Source organism: Ranitomeya imitator, chromosome 2, assembly GCF_032444005.1.
Source record: "Ranitomeya imitator isolate aRanImi1 chromosome 2, aRanImi1.pri, whole genome shotgun sequence".
In the NCBI taxonomy this organism is placed as follows: Eukaryota; Metazoa; Chordata; class Amphibia; order Anura; family Dendrobatidae; genus Ranitomeya; species Ranitomeya imitator.
The window spans coordinates 466,213,522-466,241,268 of NC_091283.1; the positions used below are offsets into that span (position 1 = coordinate 466,213,522).

At 46.6% G+C, this 27,747-nt stretch overlaps 1 protein-coding gene across 2 annotated transcripts in view; it reads right to left on the reverse strand.

Annotated features, from left to right (window-relative positions):
* Positions 1–27,747, reverse strand: part of PHACTR3 (phosphatase and actin regulator 3) — a 245,289-nt gene that overhangs the window by 169,009 nt on the left and 48,533 nt on the right. For both annotated transcript variants that reach the window (XM_069751216.1, XM_069751217.1), the window contains exons 2-3: positions 24,499–24,660; positions 24,115–24,201 (exon numbers count right to left, since the gene is read on the reverse strand). In XM_069751216.1, coding sequence (XP_069607317.1) covers positions 24,115–24,201; positions 24,499–24,660 — 249 coding nt within the window. The remainder of the gene's footprint in view (positions 1–24,114; positions 24,202–24,498; positions 24,661–27,747) is intronic.

A 27,747-nucleotide genomic window follows, 5' to 3' on the forward strand; every position in this document is an offset into this window, starting at 1 on the left:
TGTTGAGGTGTAGTCCGTCTCTGGCGAGGAGTCCATCATACCAGTAATTCACACCGTGGTCCAGGAATCCAAATCCTTGTTGTCTGCACCATCGTCTTAGCCAGTTGTTTGCATCAAGGATCCTGTTCCATCTCCTGGTGCCATGCCCGTCTACTGGAAGGATAGAAGAAAAAACTACCTGTGCATCCAGTTCCTTTACTTTCTTCCCCAACTCTTCAAAGTCCTTGCAGATTGTCGGTAGGTCCTTCCTTGCCGTGTCATTGGTGCCAACATGTATCAGAAGAAATGGGTGGACGTCCTTGGAGCTGAAGAGCTTTGGTATCCTATCGGTCACATCCTTGATCATCGCACCTGGAAGGCAGCATACTTCTCTTGCAGTTATGTCCGGTCTGCAGATGGCTGCTTCGGTGCCTCTCAGTAGTGAGTCTCCCACCACCACCACTCTTCGTTGCTTCTTGGCTGTACTTTTTGCTGTCACTTGTTGCTGTGTGCCCTTTTCTTTTTTGCTTGCTGGTATTGCTTCATTCTTAGGTGTGCCATCTTCATCCTCTACAAAGATTTGATATCGGTTCTTCAGTTGTGTGGTTGGTGATTTCTCCATGGTCTTCTTGCTTCTTTTGGTCACATGCTTCCACTCATCTGCTTTTGGAGGTTCTCTGACACTTTTTGCACCTTCTGTGACCAGTAGAGATGCTTCTGTTCTGTCTAGAAAGTCTTCATTCTCTTTGATGAGTTTCAAAGTTGCTATTCTTTCTTCCAGACCCCGCACCTTTTCTTCTAAAAGGGCCACTAGTCTACACTTCTGACAGGTGAAATTGGATTCTTCTTCTGGTCGATCTGTGAACATGTAGCACATGCTGCAGCTCACCATGTAGGTTGTCACATCTGCCATGTTGCTCCTAGATCCTGCTGACTTGCTGTGTGTTTTCCTTCTTGTGTAATCTACTCAGCCAAGCTCTCTTGCAATAATGTCCTACAGGCAAAAATTCGGTGATGCTTTCGAAGCAGCTGGTCCCGGCTGTACCCAACGATCTTCTAGCTTAGGGAGACTTCGCTTCTCCCAGAAGGCACCTGGAATATGCAAATTAGCCTCCTGAACCTTGAATCCCTGGTTTGGTGATGCTTTCGAAGCAGCTGGTCCCGGCTGTACCCAACGATCTTCTAGCTTAGGGAGACTTCGCTTCTCCCAGAAGGCACCTGGAATATGCAAATTAGCCTCCTGAAGCTTGAATCCCTGGTTTGGTGATGCTTTCGAAGCAGCTGGTCCCGGCTGTACCCAACGATCTTCTAGCTTAGGGAGACTTCGCTTCTCCCAGAAGGCACCTGGAATATGCAAATTAGCCTCCTGAAGCTTGAATCCCTGGTTTGGTGATGCTTTCGAAGCAGCTTGTCCCGGCTGTACCCAACGATCTTCTAGCTTAGGGAGACTTCGCTTCTCCCAGAAGGCACCTGGAATATGCAAATTAGCCTCCTGAAGCTTGAATCCCTGGTTTGGTGATGCTTTCGAAGCAGCTGGTCCCGGCTGTACCCAACGATCTTCTAGCTTAGGGAGACTTCGCTTCTCCCAGAAGGCACCTGGAATATGCAAATTAGCCTCCTGAAGCTTGAATCCCTGGTTTGGTGATGCTTTCGAAGCAGCTGGTCCCGGCTGTACCCAACGATCTTCTAGCTTAGGGAGACTTCGCTTCTCCCAGAAGGCACCTGGAATATGCAAATTAGCCTCCTGAAGCTTGAATCCCTGGTTTGGTGATGCTTTCGAAGCAGCTGGTCCCGGCTGTACCCAACGATCTTCTAGCTTAGGGAGACTTCGCTTCTCCCAGAAGGCACCTGGAATATGCAAATTAGCCTCCTGAAGCTTGAATCCCTGGTTTGGTGATGCTTTCGAAGCAGCTGGTCCCGGCTGTACCCAACGATCTTCTAGCTTAGGGAGACTTCGCTTCTCCCAGAAGGCACCTGGAATATGCAAATTAGCCTCCTGAAGCTTGAATCCCTGGTTTGGTGATGCTTTCGAAGCAGCTGGTCCCGGCTGTACCCAACGATCTTCTAGCTTAGGGAGACTTCGCTTCTCCCAGAAGGCACCTGGAATATGCAAATTAGCCTCCTGAAGCTTGAATCCCTGGTTTGGTGATGCTTTCGAAGCAGCTGGTCCCGGCTGTACCCAACGATCTTCTAGCTTAGGGAGACTTCGCTTCTCCCAGAAGGCACCTGGAATATGCAAATTAGCCTCCTGAAGCTTGAATCCCTGGTTTGGTGATGCTTTCGAAGCAGCTGGTCCCGGCTGTACCCAACGATCTTCTAGCTTAGGGAGACTTCGCTTCTCCCAGAAGGCACCTGGAATATGCAAATTAGCCTCCTGAAGCTTGAATCCCTGGTTTGGTGATGCTTTCGAAGCAGCTGGTCCCGGCTGTACCCAACGATCTTCTAGCTTAGGGAGACTTCGCTTCTCCCAGAAGGCACCTGGAATATGCAAATTAGCCTCCTGAAGCTTGAATCCCTGGTTTGGTGATGCTTTCGAAGCAGCTGGTCCCGGCTGTACCCAACGATCTTCTAGCTTAGGGAGACTTCGCTTCTCCCAGAAGGCACCTGGAATATGCAAATTAGCCTCCTGAAGCTTGAATCCCTGGTTTGGTGATGCTTTCGAAGCAGCTGGTCCCGGCTGTACCCAACGATCTTCTAGCTTAGGGAGACTTCGCTTCTCCCAGAAGGCACCTGGAATATGCAAATTAGCCTCCTGAAGCTTGAATCCCTGGTTTGGTGATGCTTTCGAAGCAGCTGGTCCCGGCTGTACCCAACGATCTTCTAGCTTAGGGAGACTTCGCTTCTCCCAGAAGGCACCTGGAATATGCAAATTAGCCTCCTGAAGCTTGAATCCCTGGTTTGGTGATGCTTTCGAAGCAGCTGGTCCCGGCTGTACCCAACGATCTTCTAGCTTAGGGAGACTTCGCTTCTCCCAGAAGGCACCTGGAATATGCAAATTAGCCTCCTGAAGCTTGAATCCCTGGTTTGGTGATGCTTTCGAAGCAGCTGGTCCCGGCTGTACCCAACGATCTTCTAGCTTAGGGAGACTTCGCTTCTCCCAGAAGGCACCTGGAATATGCAAATTAGCCTCCTGAAGCTTGAATCCCTGGTTTGGTGATGCTTTCGAAGCAGCTGGTCCCGGCTGTACCCAACGATCTTCTAGCTTAGGGAGACTTCGCTTCTCCCAGAAGGCACCTGGAATATGCAAATTAGCCTCCTGAAGCTTGAATCCCTGGTTTGGTGATGCTTTCGAAGCAGCTGGTCCCGGCTGTACCCAACGATCTTCTAGCTTAGGGAGACTTCGCTTCTCCCAGAAGGCACCTGGAATATGCAAATTAGCCTCCTGAAGCTTGAATCCCTGGTTTGGTGATGCTTTCGAAGCAGCTGGTCCCGGCTGTACCCAACGATCTTCTAGCTTAGGGAGACTTCGCTTCTCCCAGAAGGCACCTGGAATATGCAAATTAGCCTCCTGAAGCTTGAATCCCTGGTTTGGTGATGCTTTCGAAGCAGCTGGTCCCGGCTGTACCCAACGATCTTCTAGCTTAGGGAGACTTCGCTTCTCCCAGAAGGCACCTGGAATATGCAAATTAGCCTCCTGAAGCTTGAATCCCTGGTTTGGTGATGCTTTCGAAGCAGCTGGTCCCGGCTGTACCCAACGATCTTCTAGCTTAGGGAGACTTCGCTTCTCCCAGAAGGCACCTGGAATATGCAAATTAGCCTCCTGAAGCTTGAATCCCTGGTTTGGTGATGCTTTCGAAGCAGCTGGTCCCGGCTGTACCCAACGATCTTCTAGCTTAGGGAGACTTCGCTTCTCCCAGAAGGCACCTGGAATATGCAAATTAGCCTCCTGAAGCTTGAATCCCTGGTTTGGTGATGCTTTCGAAGCAGCTGGTCCCGGCTGTACCCAACGATCTTCTAGCTTAGGGAGACTTCGCTTCTCCCAGAAGGCACCTGGAATATGCAAATTAGCCTCCTGAAGCTTGAATCCCTGGTTTGGTGATGCTTTCGAAGCAGCTGGTCCCGGCTGTACCCAACGATCTTCTAGCTTAGGGAGACTTCGCTTCTCCCAGAAGGCACCTGGAATATGCAAATTAGCCTCCTGAAGCTTGAATCCCTGGTTTGGTGATGCTTTCGAAGCAGCTGGTCCCGGCTGTACCCAACGATCTTCTAGCTTAGGGAGACTTCGCTTCTCCCAGAAGGCACCTGGAATATGCAAATTAGCCTCCTGAAGCTTGAATCCCTGGTTTGGTGATGCTTTCGAAGCAGCTGGTCCCGGCTGTACCCAACGATCTTCTAGCTTAGGGAGACTTCGCTTCTCCCAGAAGGCACCTGGAATATGCAAATTAGCCTCCTGAAGCTTGAATCCCTGGTTTGGTGATGCTTTCGAAGCAGCTGGTCCCGGCTGTACCCAACGATCTTCTAGCTTAGGGAGACTTCGCTTCTCCCAGAAGGCACCTGGAATATGCAAATTAGCCTCCTGAAGCTTGAATCCCTGGTTTGGTGATGCTTTCGAAGCAGCTGGTCCCGGCTGTACCCAACGATCTTCTAGCTTAGGGAGACTTCGCTTCTCCCAGAAGGCACCTGGAATATGCAAATTAGCCTCCTGAAGCTTGAATCCCTGGTTTGGTGATGCTTTCGAAGCAGCTGGTCCCGGCTGTACCCAACGATCTTCTAGCTTAGGGAGACTTCGCTTCTCCCAGAAGGCACCTGGAATATGCAAATTAGCCTCCTGAAGCTTGAATCCCTGGTTTGGTGATGCTTTCGAAGCAGCTGGTCCCGGCTGTACCCAACGATCTTCTAGCTTAGGGAGACTTCGCTTCTCCCAGAAGGCACCTGGAATATGCAAATTAGCCTCCTGAAGCTTGAATCCCTGGATCTGCTCCACTCCGTACACATACACGGGTCAGCTTCATGCACTTTGTACACACAGGGCTCCGTTGCGTACACACGCGGCTCGGCTCCGCACACCTTGTACACACGCGGCTCGGCTCCGCACACCTCGTACACACACGGCTCAGCTCCGCACTCCTCGTACACACGCGGCTCAGCTCCATACACCTCATACACACACAGCTCAGGTCCGCACATCTCGTACACAAACACGGCTCCGCTCCGTACACCTCATACACACGCGGCTCCGCTCCGTACACCTCATACATACACGGCTCCGCTCCGTAAACCTCATACACACACGGCTCTGCTCCATACACCTCGTACACATGCGGCTCCGCTCTGTACACCTCATACACATGGCTCAGCTCCGCACACCTCGCGCACAGACGGCTCCGCTACATCCACACTGTAAACCCCTCCTGACCCCACACTTAAGCTTACCCTCTTCCAGCACCATGACAACCAGCACAGCAGAGTCCTGCATACACTGAGGCCAGTGATCATGTGACCACTGACTCCTCCCATCTGGTGACATCATCACAGGTCCTGTGCACACAGAACAGTCTTCTATGAGCAGCCCCAGCAGATGCAGGAGAGGAGTGACTTCGGGTTGAGGACCTGTGATGATGTCACGTTCACGTGACCGGTCACATGAGGCGGGGAAGGCTGGATGAGGGGATTCGGCCATCCGGGACGGTTGGGAGCCTTGAATACGGTAGTAACTGAACCTGTGTCTACGACGCAAATTCAGTTACTACCCGGAAGAATCTGCCACCCCCTCTCTCCATTGAAGTCAGTGCCGCCCGAGGCAAAGTCCTCAACTTGCCACATGGTAGCGGCGCCCCTGGATGTGGTGCATCAGTATATGTACATATATAGGAATACACAGGCACCTCAAGCTTAACCCCTTAGTGACAGAGCCAATTTAATGGGGCAGCACGGTGGCGCAGTGGTTAGCACTACAGCCTTGCAGCGCTGGGGTCCTGGGTTCTAATCCCACCCAGGACAACATCTGCAAAGAGTTTGTATGTTCTCTCCGTGTTTGCGTGGGTTTCCTCCGGGCACTCTGGTTTCCTCCCACATTCCAAAGACATACTGATAGGAATTCTAGATTGTGAGCCCAATCGGGGACAGTGATGATAATGTGTGCAAACTGTAAAGCGCTGCGGAATATGTTAGCGCTATATAAAAATAAAGATTATTATTATTAATAACCGAGCCAATTTTTGCAATTCTGACCACTGTCACTTTATGAGGTTATAACTCTGGAACGCTTCAACGGATCCCGCTGATTCTGAGATTGTTTTTTCGTGACATATTGTACTTCATGTTAGTGGTAACATTTCTTCGATATTACTTGCGATTATTTATGAAAAAAAATGGAAATATGGCGAAAATTTTTAAAACTTAGCAATTTTCAAACTTTGTATTTTTATGCCCTTAAATCAGAGAGATATGTCACGAAAAATAGTTAATAAAAAACATTTCCCACATGTCTACTTTACATCAGCACAATTTTGGAAACAAAATTTTTTTTTGTTAGGGAGTTATAAGGGTTAAAAGTTGACCAGCAATTTCTAATTTTTACAACACCATATTTTTTTTAGGGACCACATCACATTTGAAGTCATTTTGAGGGGTCTATATGATAGAAAATAATGAAGTGTGACACCATTCTAAAAACTACACTCCTCAAGGTTCTCAAAACCACATTCAAGAAGTTTATTAACCCTTTACGTGCTTCACAGGAACTGAAACAATGTGGAAGGAAAAAATTAACATTTAACTTTTTTTGCAAACATCTTAATTCAGAACCATTTTTTTTATTTTCACAAGTGTAAAAACAGAAATGTAACCATAAATTTTGTTATGCAATTTCTCCTGAATACGCCAATACCCCATATGTGGGGGTAAACCACTTTTTGGGCGCACCGCAGAACTTAGAAGTGAAGGAGCGCCGTTTGACTTTTTCAATGCAGAATTGGCTAAAATTGAGATCGAACGCCATGTCACGTTTAGAGAGCCCCTGATGTGCCTAAACAGTGGAAACTCCCCACAAGTGACACCATTTTGGAAACTAGACCCCTTAAGGAACTTATCTAGATGTGTGGTGAGCACTGTGAACCCCCAAGTGCTTCACAGAAGTTTATAACGTAGAGCCGTGAAAATAAAAAATCGCTTTTGTTTACACAAAAATGATCTTTTCGCCCACAAATTCTTATTTTCACAAGGGTAACAGGAGAAATTAGACCACAAAAGTTGTTGTGCGATTTCTCCTGAATACGTCGATACCCCATATGTGAGGGTAAACCACTGTTTGGGCGCACCGCAGAGCTTGGAAGTGAAGGAGCGCCGTTTTACTTTTTCAATGTAGAATTGGCTGGAATTGAGATTGGACGCCATGTCGCGTTTGGAGAGCCCCTGATGTGCCTAAACAGTAGAAACCCCCCACAAGTGACCCCATTTTGGAAACTAGACCCCTTAAGGAACTTATCTAGATGTGTGGTGAGCACTTTAAACCCCCATGTGCTTCACAGAAGTTTATAATGTAGAGCCGTGAAAAAAAAAATCGCATTTTTTCTACAAAAATGATCTTTTTGCCCACAAATTTTTATTTTCACAAGGGTAACAGGAGAAATTAGACCACAAAAGTTGTAGTGCAATTTCTCCTGAGTACGCTGATACCCAATATGTGGGGGTAAACCACTGTTAGGGCGCACCGCAGAGCTTGGAAGAGAAGGAGTGCCGTTTTACTTTTTCAATGTAGAATTGGCTGGAATTGAGATCGGACGCCATGTCGCGTTTGGAGAGCCCCTGATGTGCCTAAACAGTAGAAATCCCCCACAAGTGACCCCATTTTGGAAACTAGACCCCCCATGGAACTTATCTAGATGTGTGGTGAGAACTTTGAATGCCCAAGTGCTTCACAGAAGTTTATAATGCAGAGTCGTGAAAATAAAAAATATTTTTTTTCCACAAAAAAGATTTTTTAGCCCCCAAGTTTTCATTTTCACAAGGGTAACAAGAGAAATTGGACCCCAAAAGTTGTTGTCCAATTTGTCCTGAGTATGCTGGTACCCCATATGTGGGGGTAAACCACTGTTTGGGCGCACGGCAGAGCTCGGAAGGAAGGAGCGCCGTTTTGGAATGCAGACTTTGATAGAATGGTCTGCGGGCATTATGTTGCGTTTGTAGAGCCCCTGATGTACCTAAACAGTAGAAATCCCCCACAAGTGACCCCATTTTGGAAACTAGACCCCCCATGGAACTTATCTAGATGTGTGGTGAGAACTTTGAATGCCCAAGTGCTTCACAGAAGTTTAGAATGCAGAGTCGTGAAAATAAAAAATATTTTTTTTTCCACAAAAAAGATTTTTTAGCCCCCAAGTTTTTATTTTCACAAGGGTAACAGGAGAAATTGGACTGCAATAGTTGTTGTACAATTTATCCCGAGTACGCTGATGCGCCATATGTCGGGGTAAACCACTGTTTGGGCGCACGGCAGAGCTAGGAAGGGAAGGAGCGCCTTTTTGGAATCAGACTTTGATAGAATGGTCTGTGGGCATTATGTTGCGATCGCAGAGCCCCTGATGTACCTAAACTGTAGTAACCCCCCACAAGTGACCCCATTTTGGAAACTAGACCCCCCAAGGAACTTATCTAGATGTGTGGTGAGAACTTTGAATGCCTAAGTGCTTCACAGAAGTTTAGAATGCAGAGTCGTGAAAATAAAAAATATTTTTTTTTTCCACAAAAAAGATATTGTAGCCCCCAAGTTTTTATTTTCACAAGGGTAACAGGAGAAATTGGACTGCAATAGTTGTTGTACAATTTATCCCGAGTACGCTGATGCGCCATATGTGGGGGTAAACCACTGTTTGGGCGCACGGCAGAGCTCGGAAGGGAAGGAGCGCCTTTTTGGAATCAGACTTTGATAGAATGGTCTGTGGGCATTATGTTGCGATCGCAGAGCCCCTGATGTACCTAAACTGTAGTAACCCCCCACAAGTGACCCCATTTTGGAAACTAGACCCACCAAGGAACTTATCTAGATGTGTGGTGAGAACTTTGAATGCCCAAGTGCTTCACAGAAGTTTAGAATGCAGAGTCGTGAAAATAAAAAATATTTTTTTTTTCACAAAAAAGATAATGTAGCCCCCAATTTTTTATTTTCACAAGGGTAACAGGAGAAATTGGACTGCAATAGTTGTTGTACAATTTATCCCGAGTACGCTGATGCACCATATGTGGGGGTAAACCACTGTTTGGGCGCACGGCAGAGCTCGGAAGGGAAGGAGTGCCTTTTTGGAATCAGACTTTGATAGAATGGTCTGTGGGCATTATGTTGCGATCGCAGAGCCCCTGATGTACCTAAACTGTAGTAACCCCCCACAAGTGACCCCATTTTGGAAACTAGACCCACCAAGGAACTTATCTAGATGTGTGGTGAGAACTTTGAATGCCCAAGTGCTTCACAGAAGTTTAGAATGCAGAGTCGTGAAAATAAAAAATATTTTTTTTTTCACAAAAAAGATAATGTAGCCCCCAAGTTTTTATTTTCACAAGGGCAACAGGAGAAATTGGACCACTAAAGTTGTTGTCCAATTTATCCCGAGTATGCTGATGCCCCATATGTGGGGATAAACCACTGTTTGGGCGCACGGCAGAGCTCAGAAGGGAGGGAGCACCATTTGACTTTTTGAGCGCAAAATTGGCTGTCGTGTTTGGAGACCCCCTGATGTACCTAAACAGTGGAAACCCCCCAATTCTAGCTCCAACCCTAACCCCAACACACCCCTAACCCTAATCCCAACCTGATCCATAATCCTAATCACTAACCCTAACCATAATCACAACCCTTACCCCAAAACAACCCTAATGTCAACCCTAACCATAACCCTAATCAAAACACTAAACCCAACACACCCCTAATCCTAATCTCAACCCTAACCTCAAACCTAACCCTAATCCCAATACACCCCTAATCACAACCCTAACCTTAACCCTAATCCCAAACCTAACCCTAATCCCAAGCGTAACCCTAATGCCAACCCTAACCCTAATACCAACCCTAATCCAAACCCTAACCCTAATCCCAACTCTAACCCTAACTTTAGCCCCAACCCTAACCCTAGCCCTAAGGCTACTTTCACACTTGCGTTGTTTGGCATCCGTCGCAATCCGTCGTTTTGGACAAGAAACGGATCCTGCAAATGTGCCCGCAGGATGCGTTTTTTGCCCATAGACTTGTATTGCCGACGGATCGTGACGGATGGCCACACGTCGCGTCCGTCGTGCACTGGATCAGTGTTTTGGCGGACCGTCAGCACAAAAAAAGTTCAATGTAACGTTTTTTTGTACGTCGCATCCGCCATTTCTGACCGCGCATGCGTGGCCGTAACTCCGCCCCCTCCTCCCCAGGACATAGATTGGGCAGCGGATGCGTTGAAAAACTACATCCGCTGCCCACGTTGTGCACAATTTTCACAACGTGCGTCGGTATATCGGGCCGATGCATTGCGATGGCCCCGTACCGACGTAAGTGTGAAAGAAGCCTAACCCTAAATTTAGCCCCAACTCTAACCCTAAATTTAGCCCCAACCCTAACCCTAAATTTAGCCCCAACCCTAACCCTAAATTTAGCCCTAACCCTAATCCTAGCCCTATCCCTACCCCTAACCTTACCCCTAGCCCTAACCCTAGCCCTAACCCTACCCCTAGCCCTAACCCTACCCCTAGCCCTAACCCTACCCCTAACCCTACCCCTAACCCTACCCCTAACCCTAACCCTACCCCTAACCCTACCCCTAACCCTAGCCCTACCCCTAACCCTAGCCCTACCCCTAACCCTACCCCTAACCCTACCCCTAACCCTAACCCTACCCCTAACCCTACCCCTAACCCTAACCCTACCCCTAATTTTAGCCCCAACTGCTCTTCTCCTGCCGTCCGGCAGATGGAGACAGATGGCGGGCGCACTGCGCATGCGCCCGCCATTTTCTTTTCCCCAGAAGACGCCCGCGGCCAGGAGGAGCAGCAGGAGGACCCAGGGACACAGGTGAGTATGGCAGGATCCCCGAATCCCCCTATTTCTCTGTCCTCTGATGTGCGATCACATCAGAGGACAGAGAATTACACTTAGCTTTTTTTTTTTTTTTTGCGGTCACCGGTAAACAGTTAATTACCGGCGATCGCAAAACAGGGGTCGCTAAAACCGACCCCGATCGTGCTCTTTCGGGTCTCGGCTACCCCCGGCAGCTGAGACCCCAAAGATCCTCGCGGGGCCGGCCGGCGGGCGCACTGCGCATGCGCCCGCCATTTTGAAGATGGCGGCGCCCACCGAGAGCCACGAGGAGCACCGGGGGAGATAGGTGAGTATTGGGGGGTTACCTGCGACCCCTTTTCTCTGTCCTCCGATGTGCGATCACATCGGAGGACAGAGAAATTAAAAAGAAATCGCGTTTTGTTTTTTTTTGCGATCGCCAGTAAACGGTCAATTACCGGCGATCGCAAAAGCGGGGTGGGTAAAAAAAACCCCGAATCATGTTCTCTGGGGTCTCGGCTACCCCCGGCAGCCGAGACCCCGGAGAAAATCCGACTCTGGGGGGCGCTATTTACTTTTTCCACAGCGCCGTTAATTAACGGCGCTGTGGTTTAAGTACCCTTAGCGGCCGCCGTTAAAAGGCGTATCGGCGGTCGCTAAGGGGTTAAAGGGTTTTTACAGTTTCAGAAAACCCTTTTCCCCGGGCTGCAGTTTGCTTAAAAAGACAACCAAACTGTCCTTACTTACCCTAGCTAGGTCCAGCAATGAGTCTTTGCCGCTGCTCCCGATGCCTGCTATTGAATGCAGTGCTCACATCACGTCAACAGCGCTGCAGCCAATCATTAAGCTTGTGCCATCATATTGGGAAGAGTTATTGGCTGCAGGGCTGTCAAAGTGATGTGAGCACTGCAGTCACTCACAGACACTGAAGTACAAAAATACTTTTAATTTTTCTTCTATGAAAGTTCAATTCTTATCCAGCAAGCATAGGTACTACTCGGTGTCTCTCAGATAAGACTCTGGTGAAGTTATTTAGTCATTGCAGTGTCTCCTCAGCTCGTCTTCTCTGCGTGTACTGCACAATCCTTGTCCACCACTGTCTGCGGCTGGTTCCTCATATATAGGAGCTATGGCTGCTCTCCTACCTGCTTCCTCAGCTCCTCCAGGCTGTGTGCTGGCAGAGGAGAAAGAGGTCAGGGTATATATTCTATATCCTCAGGTCCATGCCATCACAACATGTCTGCCAGGCAGAACATCAACCACCCCACTTCTCAGTCTGCTCCTCACATTTGAGGGGGCATTCACGTGCAGCGCCCCAGAGATCTGGTCATTGCAGTATGACACTCTGCCACTAAGGGGAGTGATGGTACGTCTGATGGCACTGAAGGAATTCTACTGACCAGGTATCACCAGCACACATTACACTTCACACTCCGGCCACTAGGGGGAGAAAAAGGCTTTATTTATTGGGCCACTCCTCACAATGGTAAAACTAGGGGTAGGATAGGAAGTTAGTCAGAAGCTGACTGGGTTGGATTCAGGCAACATCCCGTGGCAGGGGGTGTTGCAGGGAGAAGACACAGGGGGGTCCCTGTCGGGCGTGGGAACCTGGCAGGTGCCTAGCGAACAGAGCAGAACGTTACGGAACCGCACCTGCACACCCCGTGGCGGTATCCTAAGAAAGTGACACGAAGGTAAGGATATTGTGGAACAGTGAGAAACGAGATCAAGCACAAAGGAGAGTGTTGTGAATTCTGTTGTCGGGCTCCCTCCTGTGGTCATGAATGGTACTTCGGCTGGTTCTGTCCATGGACTTCCTCTGGTGGCTGTGGGTGTTTCTGAGTTTCCTTCCACAGGTGACGAGGCTAAGTCGTTAGTGGGCTGCTCTATTTAACTCCACTTAGATCTTTGCCCCATGCCAGCTGTCAATGTTGTACTATTGGTCTAGTTCGCTTCTGGATCGTTCTGGTTACCTGTTTATTCCAGCAGAAGCTAAGTTCCTCTTTGCTATTTTCTTGTTTGCTATTTTTTCTGTCCAGCTTGCTATTGTGAATATTGCCTTGCTTGCTGGAAGCTCTGGGACGCAGAGGGGCGCCTCCGCACCGTGAGTCGGTGCGGAAGGTTTTTTTTTCCCTGCTCACTCTGCATGGCTTTTTGTAGGTTTTTGTGCTGACCGCAAAGTTACCTTTCCTATCCTCTGTCTGTTCAGTAAGTCGAGCCTCTCTTTGCTAAATCTATTTCATCTCTGTGTTTGTGATTTCATCTTACTCACAGTCAATATATGTGGGGGCTGCCTTTTCCTTTGGGGAATTTCTCTGAGGCAAGGTAGGCTTTATTTTCCTATCTTTAGGGCTAACTAGTTCTGAGGCTGTGACGAGTTGCATAGGGAGCGTTAGGAGCAATCCACGGCTATTTCTAGTGTGTGTGATAGGATTAGGGATTGCGGTCAGCAGAGTTTCCACTTCCCAGAGCTTGTCCTGTATTTTCAGAGTTTCCACTTCCCAGAGCTTGTCCTGTATTTTTGTATCTATCAGGTCTTTCCGGGTGCTCTTGACCATCAGGTCCATTCTTGTCCTAACCACCAGGTCATAACAGTACAGCTGGCCCAAAGTATTAATGCATCTCAATAGAGGGATAAGAAAAGTTCTGAGACCATTTTTTTTTTCTTTGCAGTGTGTTTTGTCTCTCTTTTCCCCTTTACCTCTGGGTGGTTCAGGACACAGGTGTAAACATGGACATTCAAGGTCTGTCCTCTTGGATGGATAATCTCACTACAAGGGTTCAAAACATTCAAGATTTTGTGGTTCAGAATTCGATGTCAGAGCCTAGGATTCCAATTCCTGATTTGTTTTTTGGTGATAGATCAAAGTTCTTGAATTTCAAAAATAATTGTAAATTGTTTCTTGCCTTGAAACCTCGCTCCTCAGGTGACCCTGTTCAACAAGTAAAGATCATTATTTCTTTGTTATGTGGTGACCCTCAAGACTGGGCATTTTCCCTTGCGCCAGGAGATCCGGCATTGCGTGATGTTGATGCGTTTTTCCTGGCGCTTGGATTGCTTTATGACGAACCTAATTCAGTGGATCAGGCAGAGAAAATCTTGCTGGCTCTGTGTCAGGGTCAGGATGAGGTAGAGATATATTGTCAGAAGTTTAGAAAGTGGTCTGTGCTTACTCAGTGGAATGAATGTGCCCTGGCAGCAATATTCAGAAAGGGTCCCTCTGAAGCCCTTAAGGATGTCATGGTGGGATTTCCCATGCCTGCTGGTCTGAATGAGTCTATGTCTTTGGCCATTCAGATCGATCGACGCTTGCGTGAGCGTAAAGCTGTGCACCATTTGGAGGTACTATCTGAGCATGGGCCTGAGCCTATGCAATGTGATAGGACTTTGACCAGAGCTGAACGGCAAGAACACAGACGTCGGAATGGGCTATGTTTTTACTGTGGTGATTCCACTCATGCTATCTCCGATTGTCCTAAGCGCACTAAGCGGTTCGCTAGGTCTGCCACCATTGGTACGGTACAGTCTAAATTTCTATTGTCCGTTACTCTGATTTGCTCTTTGTCTTCCTATTCTGTTATGGCCTTTGTGGATTCAGGCGCTGCCCTGAATTTGATGGACTTGGAGTATGCTAGGCGCTGTGGTTTTTTCTTGGAGCCCTTGCAGTATCCTATTCCATTGAGAGGAATTGATGCTACGCCTTTGGCCAAGAATAAGCCTCAGTACTGGACCCAATTGACCATGTGCATGGTTCCTGCACATCAGGAGGATATCCGCTTTTTGGTGTTGCATAATCTGCATGATGTGGTCATTTTGGGGTTGCCATGGCTACAGGTTCATAATCCAGTATTGGACTGGAAATCTATGTCTGTGTCCAGCTGGGGTTGCCAGGGGGTACATGGTGATGTTCCATTTTTGTCTATTTCGTCTTCCACTCCTTCTGAAGTTCCAGAGTTTTTGTCGGATTATCGGGATGTATTTGATGAGCCCAAAGCCAATGCCCTACCTCCTCATAGGGATTGCGATTGTGCAATTAATTTGATTCCTGGTAGTAAGTGTCCTAAGGGCCGATTGTTCAATTTATCTGTGCCAGAACACGCCGCTATGCGGAGTTATATAAAGGAATCCTTGGAGAAAGGCCATATTCGCCCGTCGTCATCACCGTTAGGAGCAGGGTTCTTTTTTGTGGCCAAGAAGGATGGTTCTTTGAGACCTTGTATTGATTACCGCCTTCTTAATAAAATTACAGTCAAATTTCAGTATCCTTTGCCGTTGCTGTCTGATTTCTTTGCTCGTATTAAAGGGGCTAGTTGGTTCACCAAGATAGATCTTCGAGGGGCGTATAATCTTGTGCGTATTAAACAGGGCGATGAATGGAAAACAGCATTTAATACGCCCGAGGGCCATTTTGAGTACCTGGTTATGCCATTCGGGCTTTCCAATGGTCCATCAGTATTTCAGTCCTTTATGCATGACATCTTCCGAGAGTACCTGGATAAATTCCTGATTGTGTATTTGGATGATATTTTGGTCTTTTCGGATGATTGGGAGTCTCATGTGAAGCAGGTCAGAATGGTGTTCCAGGTCCTTCGTGCGAATTCCTTGTTTGTGAAGGGGTCAAAGTGTCTCTTTGGAGTTCAGAAGGTTTCATTTTTGGGGTTCATTTTTTCCCCTTCTACTATCAAGATGGACCCTGTTAAAGTCCAGGCCATTTACGATTGGACTCAGTCGACATCTGTGAAGAGCCTGCAAAAGTTCCTGGGCTTTGCTAATTTTTATCGGCGCTTCATCGCTAATTTTTCTAGTGTTGCTAAACCGTTGACTGATTTGACCAAGAAGGGTGCTGATGTGGCCAATTGGTCTTCTGCAGCTGTAGAGGCTTTTCAGGAGTTGAAGCGTCGTTTTTCTTCTGCCCCTGTGTTGTGCCAGCCAGATGTTTCGCTCCCGTTTCAGGTTGAGGTTGATGCTTCTGAGATTGGAGCAGGGGCTGTTTTGTCGCAAAGAAGTTCTGATGGCTCGGTGATGAAGCCATGTGCTTTCTTTTCTAGAAAGTTTTCGCCTGCTGAGCGCAATTATGATGTTGGTAATCGAGAGTTGTTGGCCATGAAGTGGGCATTCGAGGAGTGGCGTCATTGGCTTGAAGGAGCCAAGCATCGCGTGGTGGTCTTGACAGATCACAAGAATTTGACTTATCTTGAGTCTGCCAAACGGTTGAATCCGAGACAGGCTCGATGGTCGTTATTTTTCTCCCGTTTTGATTTTGTGGTTTCGTACCTTCTGGGCTCTAAGAATGTGAAGGCTGATGCCCTGTCAAGGAGTTTTGTGCCTGACTCTCCGGGTGTTCCTGAGCCGGCAGGTATTCTCAAAGAGGGGGTAATTTTGTCTGCCATCTCCCCTGATTTGCGGCGGGTGCTGCAAAAATTTCAGGCTGATACACCTGACCGTTGCCCAGCGGAGAAACTGTTTGTCCCTGATAGATGGACTAGTAGAGTTATCTCTGAGATTCATTGTTCAGTGTTGGCTGGGCATCCTGGAATCTTTGGTACCAGAGATTTGGTGGCTAGATCCTTTTGGTGGCCGTCTTTGTCACGGGATGTGCGTTCTTTTGTGCAGTCCTGTGGGACTTGTGCTCGGGCTAAGCCCTGCTGTTCTCGTGCCAGTGGGTTGCTTTTGCCCTTGCCGGTCCTGAAGAGGCCCTGGACGCATATTTCTATGGATTTTATTTCGGATCTCCCCGTCTCTCAAAAGATGTCAGTCATTTGGGTGGTTTGTGATCGCTTTTCTAAGATGGTCCATTTGGTACCCTTGTCTAAATTGCCTTCCTCCTCTGATTTGGTGCCATTATTTTTCAAGCATGTGGTTCGTTTACATGGTATTCCGGAGAACATCGTTTCGGACAGAGGTTCCCAGTTTGTTTCGAGGTTTTGGCGATCCTTTTGTGCTAGGATGGGCATTAATTTGTCTTTTTCCTCGGCTTTCCATCCTCAGACAAATGGCCAAACCGAACGAACTAATCAGACTTTGGAAACATATCTGAGATGCTTTGTTTCTGCTGATCAGGATGATTGCGTGTCCTTTTTGCCGTTGGCTGAGTTCGCCCTTAATAATCGGGCCAGCTCGGCTACTTTGGTTTCGCCGTTTTTCTGCAATTCTGGTTTCCATCCTCGTTTCTCTTCAGGGCAGGTTGAGTCTTCGAACTGTCCTGGTGTAGATACTGTGGTGGATAGGTTGCAGCAGATTTGGACTCATGTGGTGGACAATTTGACATTGTCCCAGGAGAAGGCTCAACGTTTCGCTAACCGCCGGCGCTGTGTGGGTCCCCGACTTCGTGTTGGGGATTTGGTTTGGTTGTCGTCTCGTTATGTTCCTATGAAGGTTTCCTCTCCTAAGTTTAAGCCTTGTTTCTTTGGTCCGTAGAAGATTTCTGAGGTTATCAATCCTGTGTCATTTCGTTTGGCCCTTCCAGCTTCTTTTGCCATCCATAATGTGTTCCATAGGTCGTTATTGCGGAGATACGTGGCGCCTGTGGTTCCATCCGTTGATCCTCCTGCCCCGGTGTTGGTTGAGGGGGAGTTGGAGTGTGTGGTGGAGAAGATTTTGGATTCTCGTATTTCGAGACGAAAACTCCAGTACCTGGTCAAGTGGAAGGGTTATGGTCAGGAAGATAATTCCTGGGTTTTTGCCTCTGATGTTCATGCTGCCGATCTGGTTTGTGCCTTTCATTTGGCTCATCCTGGTCGGCCTGGGGGCTCTGGTGAGGGTTCGGTGACCCCTCCTCAAGGGGGGGGGGGTACTGTTGTGAATTCTGTTGTCGGGCTCCCTCCTGTGGTCATGAATGGTACTTCGGCTGGTTCTGTCCATGGACTTCCTCTGGTGGCTGTGGGTGTTTCTGAGTTTCCTTCCACAGGTGACGAGGCTAAGTCGTTAGTGGGCTGCTCTATTTAACTCCACTTAGATCTTTGCCCCATGCCAGCTGTCAATGTTGTACTATTGGTCTAGTTCGCTTCTCGATCGTTCTAGTTACCTGTTTATTCCAGCAGAAGCTAAGTTCCTCTTTGCTATTTTCTTGTTTGCTATTTTTTCTGTCCAGCTTGCTATTGTGAATATTGCCTTGCTTGCTGGAAGCTCTGGGACGCAGAGGGGCGCCTCCGCACCGTGAGTCGGTGCGGAAGGTTTTTTTTTCCCTGCTCACTCTGCATGGCTTTTTGTAGGTTTTTGTGCTGACCGCAAAGTTACCTTTCCTATCCTCTGTCTGTTCAGTAAGTCGGGCCTCTCTTTGCTAAATCTATTTCATCTCTGTGTTTGTGATTTCATCTTACTCACAGTCAATATATGTGGGGGCTGCCTTTTCCTTTGGGGAATTTCTCTGAGGCAAGGTAGGCTTTATTTTCCTATCTTTAGGGCTAGCTAGTTCTGAGGCTGTGACGAGTTGCATAGGGAGCGTTAGGAGCAATCCACGGCTATTTCTAGTGTGTGTGATAGGATTAGGGATTGCGGTCAGCAGAGTTTCCACTTCCCAGAGCTTGTCCTGTATTTTCAGAGTTTCCACTTCCCAGAGCTCGTCCTGTATTTTTGTAGCTATCAGGTCTTTCCGGGTGCTCTTGACCATCAGGTCCATTCTTGTCCTAACCACCAGGTCATAACAGGAGAGCCAGTAGGAGTCGTGCCAACATCCTACTGAGGCGCGTAGCCGGTAGCCGGAACACCGCGGGAGTAACTGACTCTAGGCGTTACTTCGAACTCCGCAGGACAGTTAATTATAGGTTGGCTGTCTACCTTAAATTTTCTATGAAGACATAGGGGGCAACGCGTGGAGAGGGGCGTATCTAGGGTCCCGGAAGAGCTCCGAGCCTTCCCGTCATACGGGTGCGTCCTAGCCATAACATACCTGGGGGACGAGAAACTAGTAACATCTGGAACAAGCGAGAGAGAATTAGAAAGAACGAACGAGAACAGAAGTTGTGAGGACTATTCCGAATGCTCAGCAGGGTAGCACTACAACACACAGGCGCTAGTGGTAGGCACTGATTTCCACCTGCAAAGGGAACTCTGGAAGTGCCCATTGGACCGGCCGGTCTCAGAAAGCCCTGTTAAGTGTGCTCTGGATTGAGGATCCTGAAGTCTTCAGTAAAGAGGTAAAGAGACTGCAACCTTGTGTCCTCGTCATTGACTGCACCTCACACCATCACCATCCACCTTACTGGGAAGCCCTGGGGACATACTTCACCTGTGGGAAGGTATACCATCCAGCTGCCATTCCATCACCCCAGTGGACCCCACAGCAGCGTCGGTCACCCTGACCGAACACCACAGGTGGCGTCACGAATCCCTGATAGACTGTACCACCTTTATTGGACGCCCCTTAGCAGGGTCGCGGACTGGGTCCAGCCACCGTGACAGCCTCAGAACCGAACCAGAGAGTCCCGATACCGAGAACTCGTGGCCCTGTGTCTGGGGGCGCTCCACACGCATGTAGCAAAACTGATTTTATGTCTATCTATAGTTTCTTTCTAGAAGTTTCCTGACTAGCATCATCTCCCTTTACCAGTTTAAAATCTTGTTAGCGACGCATTATCCTGACCCGAGCATATAATTTCCAAAATATGTCCCTGTAAGCAGCATAACATATGTGCATCTTCGAATATAAAATGCATTAAAATTTCATGAGTTATTTACATGTTTATGACCACTTATAAAATGTGTTCAAAGTGCTGCCCATTGTGTTGGATTGTCAATACAACCCTCTTCTCCCACTCTTGACACACTGATAGCAACACCGCAGAAAGTTGCATCCAAAATGGCAGACTTCAAAATGGCCACCATGGTCACCACTCATCTTGAAAAGTTTCCCCCTCCCATATACTAATGTGCCACAAACAGGAAGTTGATATCACCAACCATTCCATTTTATTTAGGTGTATCCATATACATGGCCCACCCAGGTTTATCCTTATAAATGGCCCACCCAGTACATTTTAATGAATAGATATGGAAAAAAAGAATAACTTCCACAATTGGATGTGATTAAATAAAATGTTCCTGTACTGAGATAATCTTATAACTGTGTCCCTGCTGTGTACTGTGTAATGGCCGTGTCTGACAGTACAGGAACGTGGTCTGATCATATCACATCTCCTGGGCAGGGGAGGAAGCAAAAGAGAATACAGACATTATAGCAGAGGATTGCAAATAATTCTTTCTGTGAGGCAAAATATTTCACTGCCTGTTTGTAAGCAATGTTTTACCTGAAAGAATCAGCTGTGATCCCATGCTGTCCTGTCTGTATACTGTTTTGTATCCTCCCCTGCCCAGGAGCTGTGGTATGATCAGACCATGTTCCTGTATGGTCAGACACGGCCATTACACAGTACACAGCAGGGGCACATTTAAGATTAAGATTTTCTGAACACATATAATTGTGTCACTTATTTTTATTCCAAGATTTATTAATTAAAATGTTGATTAAAGTTAACCTTGTTCATGGGAAAACCCCTTTAACAATTCTATTCTAGATGACGCCATAAATAGAATGTGATATTCCACATTCCACCACTAGGCGGCAGTGTCTACCTATATGAATATAGTAACAAGCTAAATGCTGCTATTGTGAACTACAGGAACAGAGAGGTGGGCGATTGATACAAAACTGGATTCTGATGGCTCCCACATAAAACCCATGTGTTTCAGTAACAGATCAGCAGTACATAATTGAAGCGGCGTGACTGAAAAACCCAGCGGGGATCTGCAGCTTTCTTTTTAAGAAAACATTCTCATTGTGATGGTGTTATATTGAGCGAGACCTGCAGCCACTACAGTGTTGGCTGATGTTTTAGTTATATTATTTATTAATGGAGCGTTGTATGTAATGACAATTTTACACTGTACAAATCACATCAGGATTTTCCAATCCCCTCAAAAAATGCAAGGCTGGAGGTAATTGTGGTGGGAAAAAACATGGCATTCGAAAAGGATGGATTTTCGCACCTTTTTAATATATACACAGGGCAAAATAAATTTAAAAACGTAATAATTGCCTCCCGGACTAGTGCTGTTCCTCCAGTGTACAGTTGTAGTTGTGGGTGAGAAAATAAAGAACCTCATCCACAACTACCATAAAAGACTACAAGCTGTCATTGATGTTAGAGGGGGCAATACACGGTATTAAGAAATGGGGTACGTGAACTTTTGATCAGGGTCATTTGGATGTTTTGGGTTGTTATTATGATTTAAAAAGAGAAAACACAGTAGTGTGACAAGAAATGGCTTCACCCAATAACTAACCATGACTGGATGAAAGGTTTTGGTGTCATCATTCATATTCTCTGAAAAAAGGCCAAGAAAGCAAAAATTCTGCCAGGGTATGTAAACTTATGAGCACAACTGTATGTGCTGTGTCTCCTGGTGGTCACATAACATTGTTTATATCATGTGTCATTGTTTATATAGTTGACCACTGCAGCTGATCAGAAGCTTCTGATTGGCTGTAGTGGTCATATGGCAAAAATAATGACACGTGACAAACAACAGGAGACACAGCGCTGACATCGGAGAAATGATGAAGACCTGGGAGGTAAGTATTCATTTTTTTCTTTGCCCTAGTATCTATTAAAGGGAACCTGTCACCAAGTTTGTCCCATATGAGATAAGGCAAAACACCTTTCAGGCCTCATATATAGTATTCTGGCCCCAATCCAGCCTGCAACAAAAGAAAAACACCTTTCATTATACTCACCTACAGGATGGTCCGGTCCGAGGGGTGTTGCTGGTCTTGGTCCGGCGCCTCCCTTCTTCTTGCGATGCTGTCCTTCTTCTGTGCATCATGTGGATGACGTGTCCTATATCACCACACAATCCCCCCGTCATCGCGCTCCTGGGCAGGCGTACTTCTCTGCCCTGTTTTGGGCACAGCAAAGTACTGCAGTGTGCATGCACCGTGAATGGTCAAAAGCCCAGATGCATGCACAATGCAATACTTTACTCTGCCCGAGTTAGTGAAGATATAGATACAGCTAAAGTTGGGACATAATGCTGATCTCCCAAGACAGCTCCCCAAATTCATTAAAGTCCAGCTGGATTCGGGACCGATGGTGGTATGCAGACAGCAATAGTTTGTGCAACTGCAGCACTATATAATTGAAGATTCCATTGATAACGGGAGAGAGATAGGAGAGGTTCCAGCAGCAGACACAGAGTGATTGATTAGTGATATGGTGTAGGTGACATTGGTCCTGCTGCATTTGAATTAAAATTTCTATTTTTTTCACTCTTTTTTTACTGAATGTTTCACTCTTAGTGCAATAGAAAGCAGAAGCAAGCCCTACAATATTTTTTACAGGGACAAAAAGATCTGAAATTAATGTCATTCAGAGAAGGTGCCCTTGTTTTGCATTTCTTGTACAATCATTTTCGTGATTGGGGGAATATTTTTTTTAAAATACAAAAGAATGTTCCCCAAAAACAGACATTACATTACGACTTTCTACCTCATAAAGTGTGCATATCAAAAACTTATCAGCGTGGGAATGAGGAGGAGAGGTGAGTATAGTGTGTGTTTGTTTTTATAAGACTGTAGGACTGAGGGGCTGGATTATATTCTATGTGGGGGTGGGGGCAGCTACATCATATTCCATGTGGGGCTGCATTATACTCTATGAGGGTCTACATTATATTCTATAGGGGCTGCATTATATTCTGTGTGAGAGGAAGCTGCATTATACCCTATGAGGGGGCTGCAATATACCCTATGAGGGTGGCTGCTTTATACCCTATGAAGGGGCTGCATTATACCCTATGAGGGGGCTTCATTAAACTGTATGAGAGGGTGTGCATTATACCCTTTGAGGGGGCTACATTATACTCTTAGGGGGCTACATTATATTCTGTAGGGGGCTACATTATACTATATGAGGGGGGATGCATTATATTCTATGGGAGACTGCATTATACCTTATGAGGGGGTTGCATTATACTCTGAGGGGGTTACATTATGTTCTTTGAGGGGCCTGCATTATACTATATGAGAGGGCTGCATTATACACTAAGAGGGGGCTGCATTATACCCTATGAGTGGGCTACATTATATTCTATGGGGGGGCTGCATTATACCTTATGAGGGGGGTTGCATTATACTCTGAGGGAGCTACATTATATTCTTTGGGGGGGCTGCATTATCCCCTATGAGGGGGCTTCATTATATTCTATGGGGGAGCTACATTATATTCTATGGGGGCTGCATTATTTTCTATGAGGGGGACTACATTATCTTCTCTGAGGGGGCTACTTTATATTCTATGAGAGGACTGCATAATTAAGAGGTGTACTACCTTATATTATGCCCTGATATTACCGTGTTTTACCGCACAATTGGTGGTCTTGTATTTATTTCTATGTAGCTACATAGTGAGTCCCAAAAATGGGTTTCTCTGGTGGGTCCAAGGTGCTACAGTCCCACTCTGCGTGTGCTCAACACTTTGATGGACAGTCGGCTCTTCAGTGCATTTGTGCAATGTAACCTGTCAATCAAAGTGCAGGGGTGGGCTTACAGTGATTGCTCCCAGTATAATAGATTACTGTAATCATTCTGTGCATGACTGAAAGCCGGCAGCTCCTCGGGGGAAAATGAACCATATCCGCACTTTCAGTAAGGTGGCTGGGCTGGTAGTTTTCCAATGTTATAAGTTCCCTTTAAAGTCACCAGTATTTTATAAGAAAGATACAGAAAGGAGCAAAGAATATACAAAGCTTACAACCACCACAGGTTGTAGTTTACAGTAGTGTAGTAGGAAAGTCCACAATATCAAGGACAAGTGCAATGTAGCTTATTCATGCAAAGGATGGCTAAGAGACAGCAGAGATCTGATAAAGCATAACCTACCCTGAAGGATAACCTTCCCTGATCCACAGCTGCACCCGGCTGTAGAGGATGCAGAGATGGCCCTATGGAAACACCCATAAAGATGATGGAACACCATCTTTAATCTGAAGTAAAGCAAGTTACTGTTCGTATCAAGGGTGTAATAATTGTGGTCGCAGAAAGTGCGACCACGAACGGGCCTGTGCGGGAAGGGAACCTGCAGGCGCCAATTTTACCTGGAAGTGTTTCCGACTCCTGCTGGTTGATACCACTACATATTATAATATCTTTAGAAATATAATTTACCTTTTTCCATAATTTCTAAAATTCCCTTCTTGATTATGTCATCACGGGTTTGCCGGGAGGTGACCTTCTTGGGAGTGGAGACAATTCCTGGCAATGAATACAATGATTAGAAGACATTGCTTTTGATCTGTAAATTTCATCATACAGCAAAGTGACAAATTAATCTTCAATGATCTAGTATGTCTGATTATCTGGCGAGTAATAGGGAGCTCAGTAATAATCTTAAGTTTCAGCAGGAGACTGAACAGGGAAAGTTATGCTAGAATAAAGGATTTTTATTTTATGCAACCAGGCAAATTTGCCATTCAGACGTTTAGAGAAACTGGGTGTAATCCAGTACGGCAGAGATATGGGATAAAGACCCTCCTTTTCCCCAACGCTCACCTGCAGTGGACTGTTTAAGCTTTTCACTTTTCTTTTTCCTCCACTTCCAAGGCTTGAAGATCCTCCCCAGTGTTGCCAGCTTACTGTTCCTCCTGGCAGGTGGAGTCCGCATCCCTGTTCCCGGATACTCTGTCCGCAGCACCGGTGACTGGGCCATCTCCTCTATGTGTGAGAAGAGAAGACAGGAAGTTTAGCATAATGGTTCACCCAACAGCGGGGCTAGATAAATGGGTCATCCTCCACAATGAAACTAGACCTCCATCCAGTATACCAAGGGAAGTAGTCCTCAATCCATAAAAGAATCTGTTAAAGGCACATTTATGCCTAGATACTAATGTGCCTTCGATTATCAAAATCCTAAGGGGAGTTTCAAGATCATGCAAGAACGTGATCTTTGCCTAGGAGACCAGCCACCTCTGAGGTGGCAAGCTGTGCACTACAGAATTATATAGCCCTCTGTTTTAGAAAACAGAGAAGATTGTAAAGTAACCTGCTATTACAAGCACTTTAGAATCGTTTTTATAATAATAATAATAATAATAATATTTCTATAGTGTCAACATCTTCCACAGCACTTTACAATTAAGCGAGGACATGTACAGACCATAACGACATTACTGAGCTGTATGAGCCAATCATTGGTCAGGATCTGTTTAAGTACAGCTATCAAGTGCTATTGGGTGCATGGAGGTGACAGATGAATAGAAGGCACAAGACTCAGATGAAAATTAAAAAAGTGGGAACAGGGAAGAATTAGATTAGTAAAATGAGGCGATAGGCCTATCTAAAGAGTTGAGTTTTTAGAGCATGCTTAAACATGTGGGGGTTAGGTAGTATTTGGAATATTCGGGGTAGTGCATTTCAGAAAACTGGTGCAGCACGAGAGAAGTCTTTGAAAAGAAGTGGGAGGTTCATGATTCGATCCCAGTTATGTGTCACTTTTTAGACTATGTGCTGTAGTTTTCAATATAGTCTGTGCTTAATCAGCATTAGATTACCACTGCAGGACTAGATCTCATTTGCAGACCAGTCAGGCTAAATTATGTAACCCACCCCTACCACTGATTGGCAGCTTTCTGACAATGTACACAGGGAGCTGTCAATCAGTGGTGTGGGCGGGGTTATACACAGCTCAGCATTCTGAGCACTGCTACATCTAAAGCAGAAAAAACACAGGTATTCTATCCAAACTACACCAAGCAGTTCAGAAAGTGACACATGGCTGAAATCAGTCTCTCTGCCCCTACATCACGCTGTGAACAGATTACATAGCAAAAACCTTCTGACACATTCACAATATCATGAGTGATGGGTGCGATAGGAATTGTGTTTTTGCTTTATTGTCCCCTTTTTTATATGTAGCCCTGTAAGGGTTAATACCACTCATGTCCCTCCCTATATTCCTACACTAACTGTGGTCATCGATTTTAGGAAACCGCTGTTGTTATTAATTGTCTGCAGCTCCTCAATTTAATAACACTCTCATTTATCAAAAACGGAGGAGGAATAAAACTCAGCAGATTTGCAGCAGCGCACAGCCAGGATATAAATAATGTACCGGCCCGGGCCTGAACACAAGGAACGGAGGCATCCATTATGTATACATTCGGCCTCAGGGGAAAGAGTCTGCACAGATGCCCCTGCCGACCTTCATACTACACATGAAGGGCTGTCTCGTGTCCTTTTGCACCCACATTTACCAACCCAACCAGTGTCAGTGCCGACAAAACCAAATATTCCAGTTTTACAACTACTGTGTCCCATGTACAATACAGAGGTTGTGACCCTGCTAACTGCTGAAATAGGCAGTGAGAAGAGCGCAGCCGGACATAAAGAGAGTATCCACTGATATCAAAGATTGTAGGAAAACTGGATGACAAATACGACAGGTAAATATCATAAATATTACACTGATAATGATAACAATATTGTCATACCGTTTCCAACATCCTCCCCCTTTAAGTGACCACAAGTGTACATCCTCTTGTCCAGTGACAGCCAGTGCCCCCATAATAGTGAAAACAAGTGTCCACTTCTCACAATGTGACAGTCAGTCTCCACGTAACGGAGACACGCATAGTGCCCCCCTTACAATGTGACTGTTCTAGTGTCCCCATAACAGTGACAGCCACAGTCTCCTTCACATCAGTCATAGTATCACCATCCTACTCTGTGTCTGTTATAGTGCCCCCATCCTATAATGTAAGAGTCATAGTGTGCTCCCCTGCTACACTGTGGCAGTCAGTGTCACCAGTCCGGAGCCGCTCACCTAGCCAAATCATTTCTCATACTAAGCGCTGACGAGGGGCAATACCCCAAAACGCCGTGTCTGCAAATTGAGATTCTGATTTGGCTTTCAACCTAAGTCATATTGCAAGACTCAATAAAGGGTCGATAGTGACTTTTAGGATTGCGGTTTCCAACAGGTGGCACTATGTAGTTCAAGTCCTCTTCCTCTCTAAAGAGGCAATTTAAATATCCTACGTTGTGACATTCATAGTGTAACCATGCTATATTATGTCAATGATAGTGTTACCATCCTAAGCTGTGACAGTCATAGTGCCCCCCTACTACACTGTGATAGCCATAATACTACCATCTTACACTGTGACAGTCATAGTGCCTTTGTGGCACCCCAGAAGTTCGGGTACCACAGTGGTGCTGCCTTCCTCTCGGGGAGGGTAATGCCATGCCTAGAGACAGGAGGGATCCCTTTGGCAGGTAATCTCACATTCAACACATTCTGACTCCATGCCAGAAGTGGGAGCTCAAAACCCGGTTTTAGGGAGCTTCCCTGATATACATCCTGGTCTGGAGGAGGAGTTAGTTAGTCTGGTGCAGACAAGAGACAGGGAAAGAGCAGAGAAGTGATAGGAGCTAGAGGAGGGTTCTGACTGGTTGTGGGCAACTGCAAGTCCAACAGCAGAACCGGAGGGCAGAGAGCTGAAAGTAACCTGCCCCATTAAACCTGAGGTACAACAGCATTCCAGAGCCCGAAGTCACTGTATACCGAGACCCCAGAGAAACGGCTCAAGCTGCCCACCATACAGGTACTGTCCCAGGACAGGAGAGACCGAGGACCTTGTTAGGGCACTACAGGCAGCAAGGGACTAATAGCACAAAGTGGAAGGCTCACAACCTGCAATGCCAAAGATTTAACTTATGGGTCCCATATATTGCTCCACACAGTATAATGGGAACCACATAGTCCTCCATGCAGCATTATAGGCACCATATAGTCCTCATTAC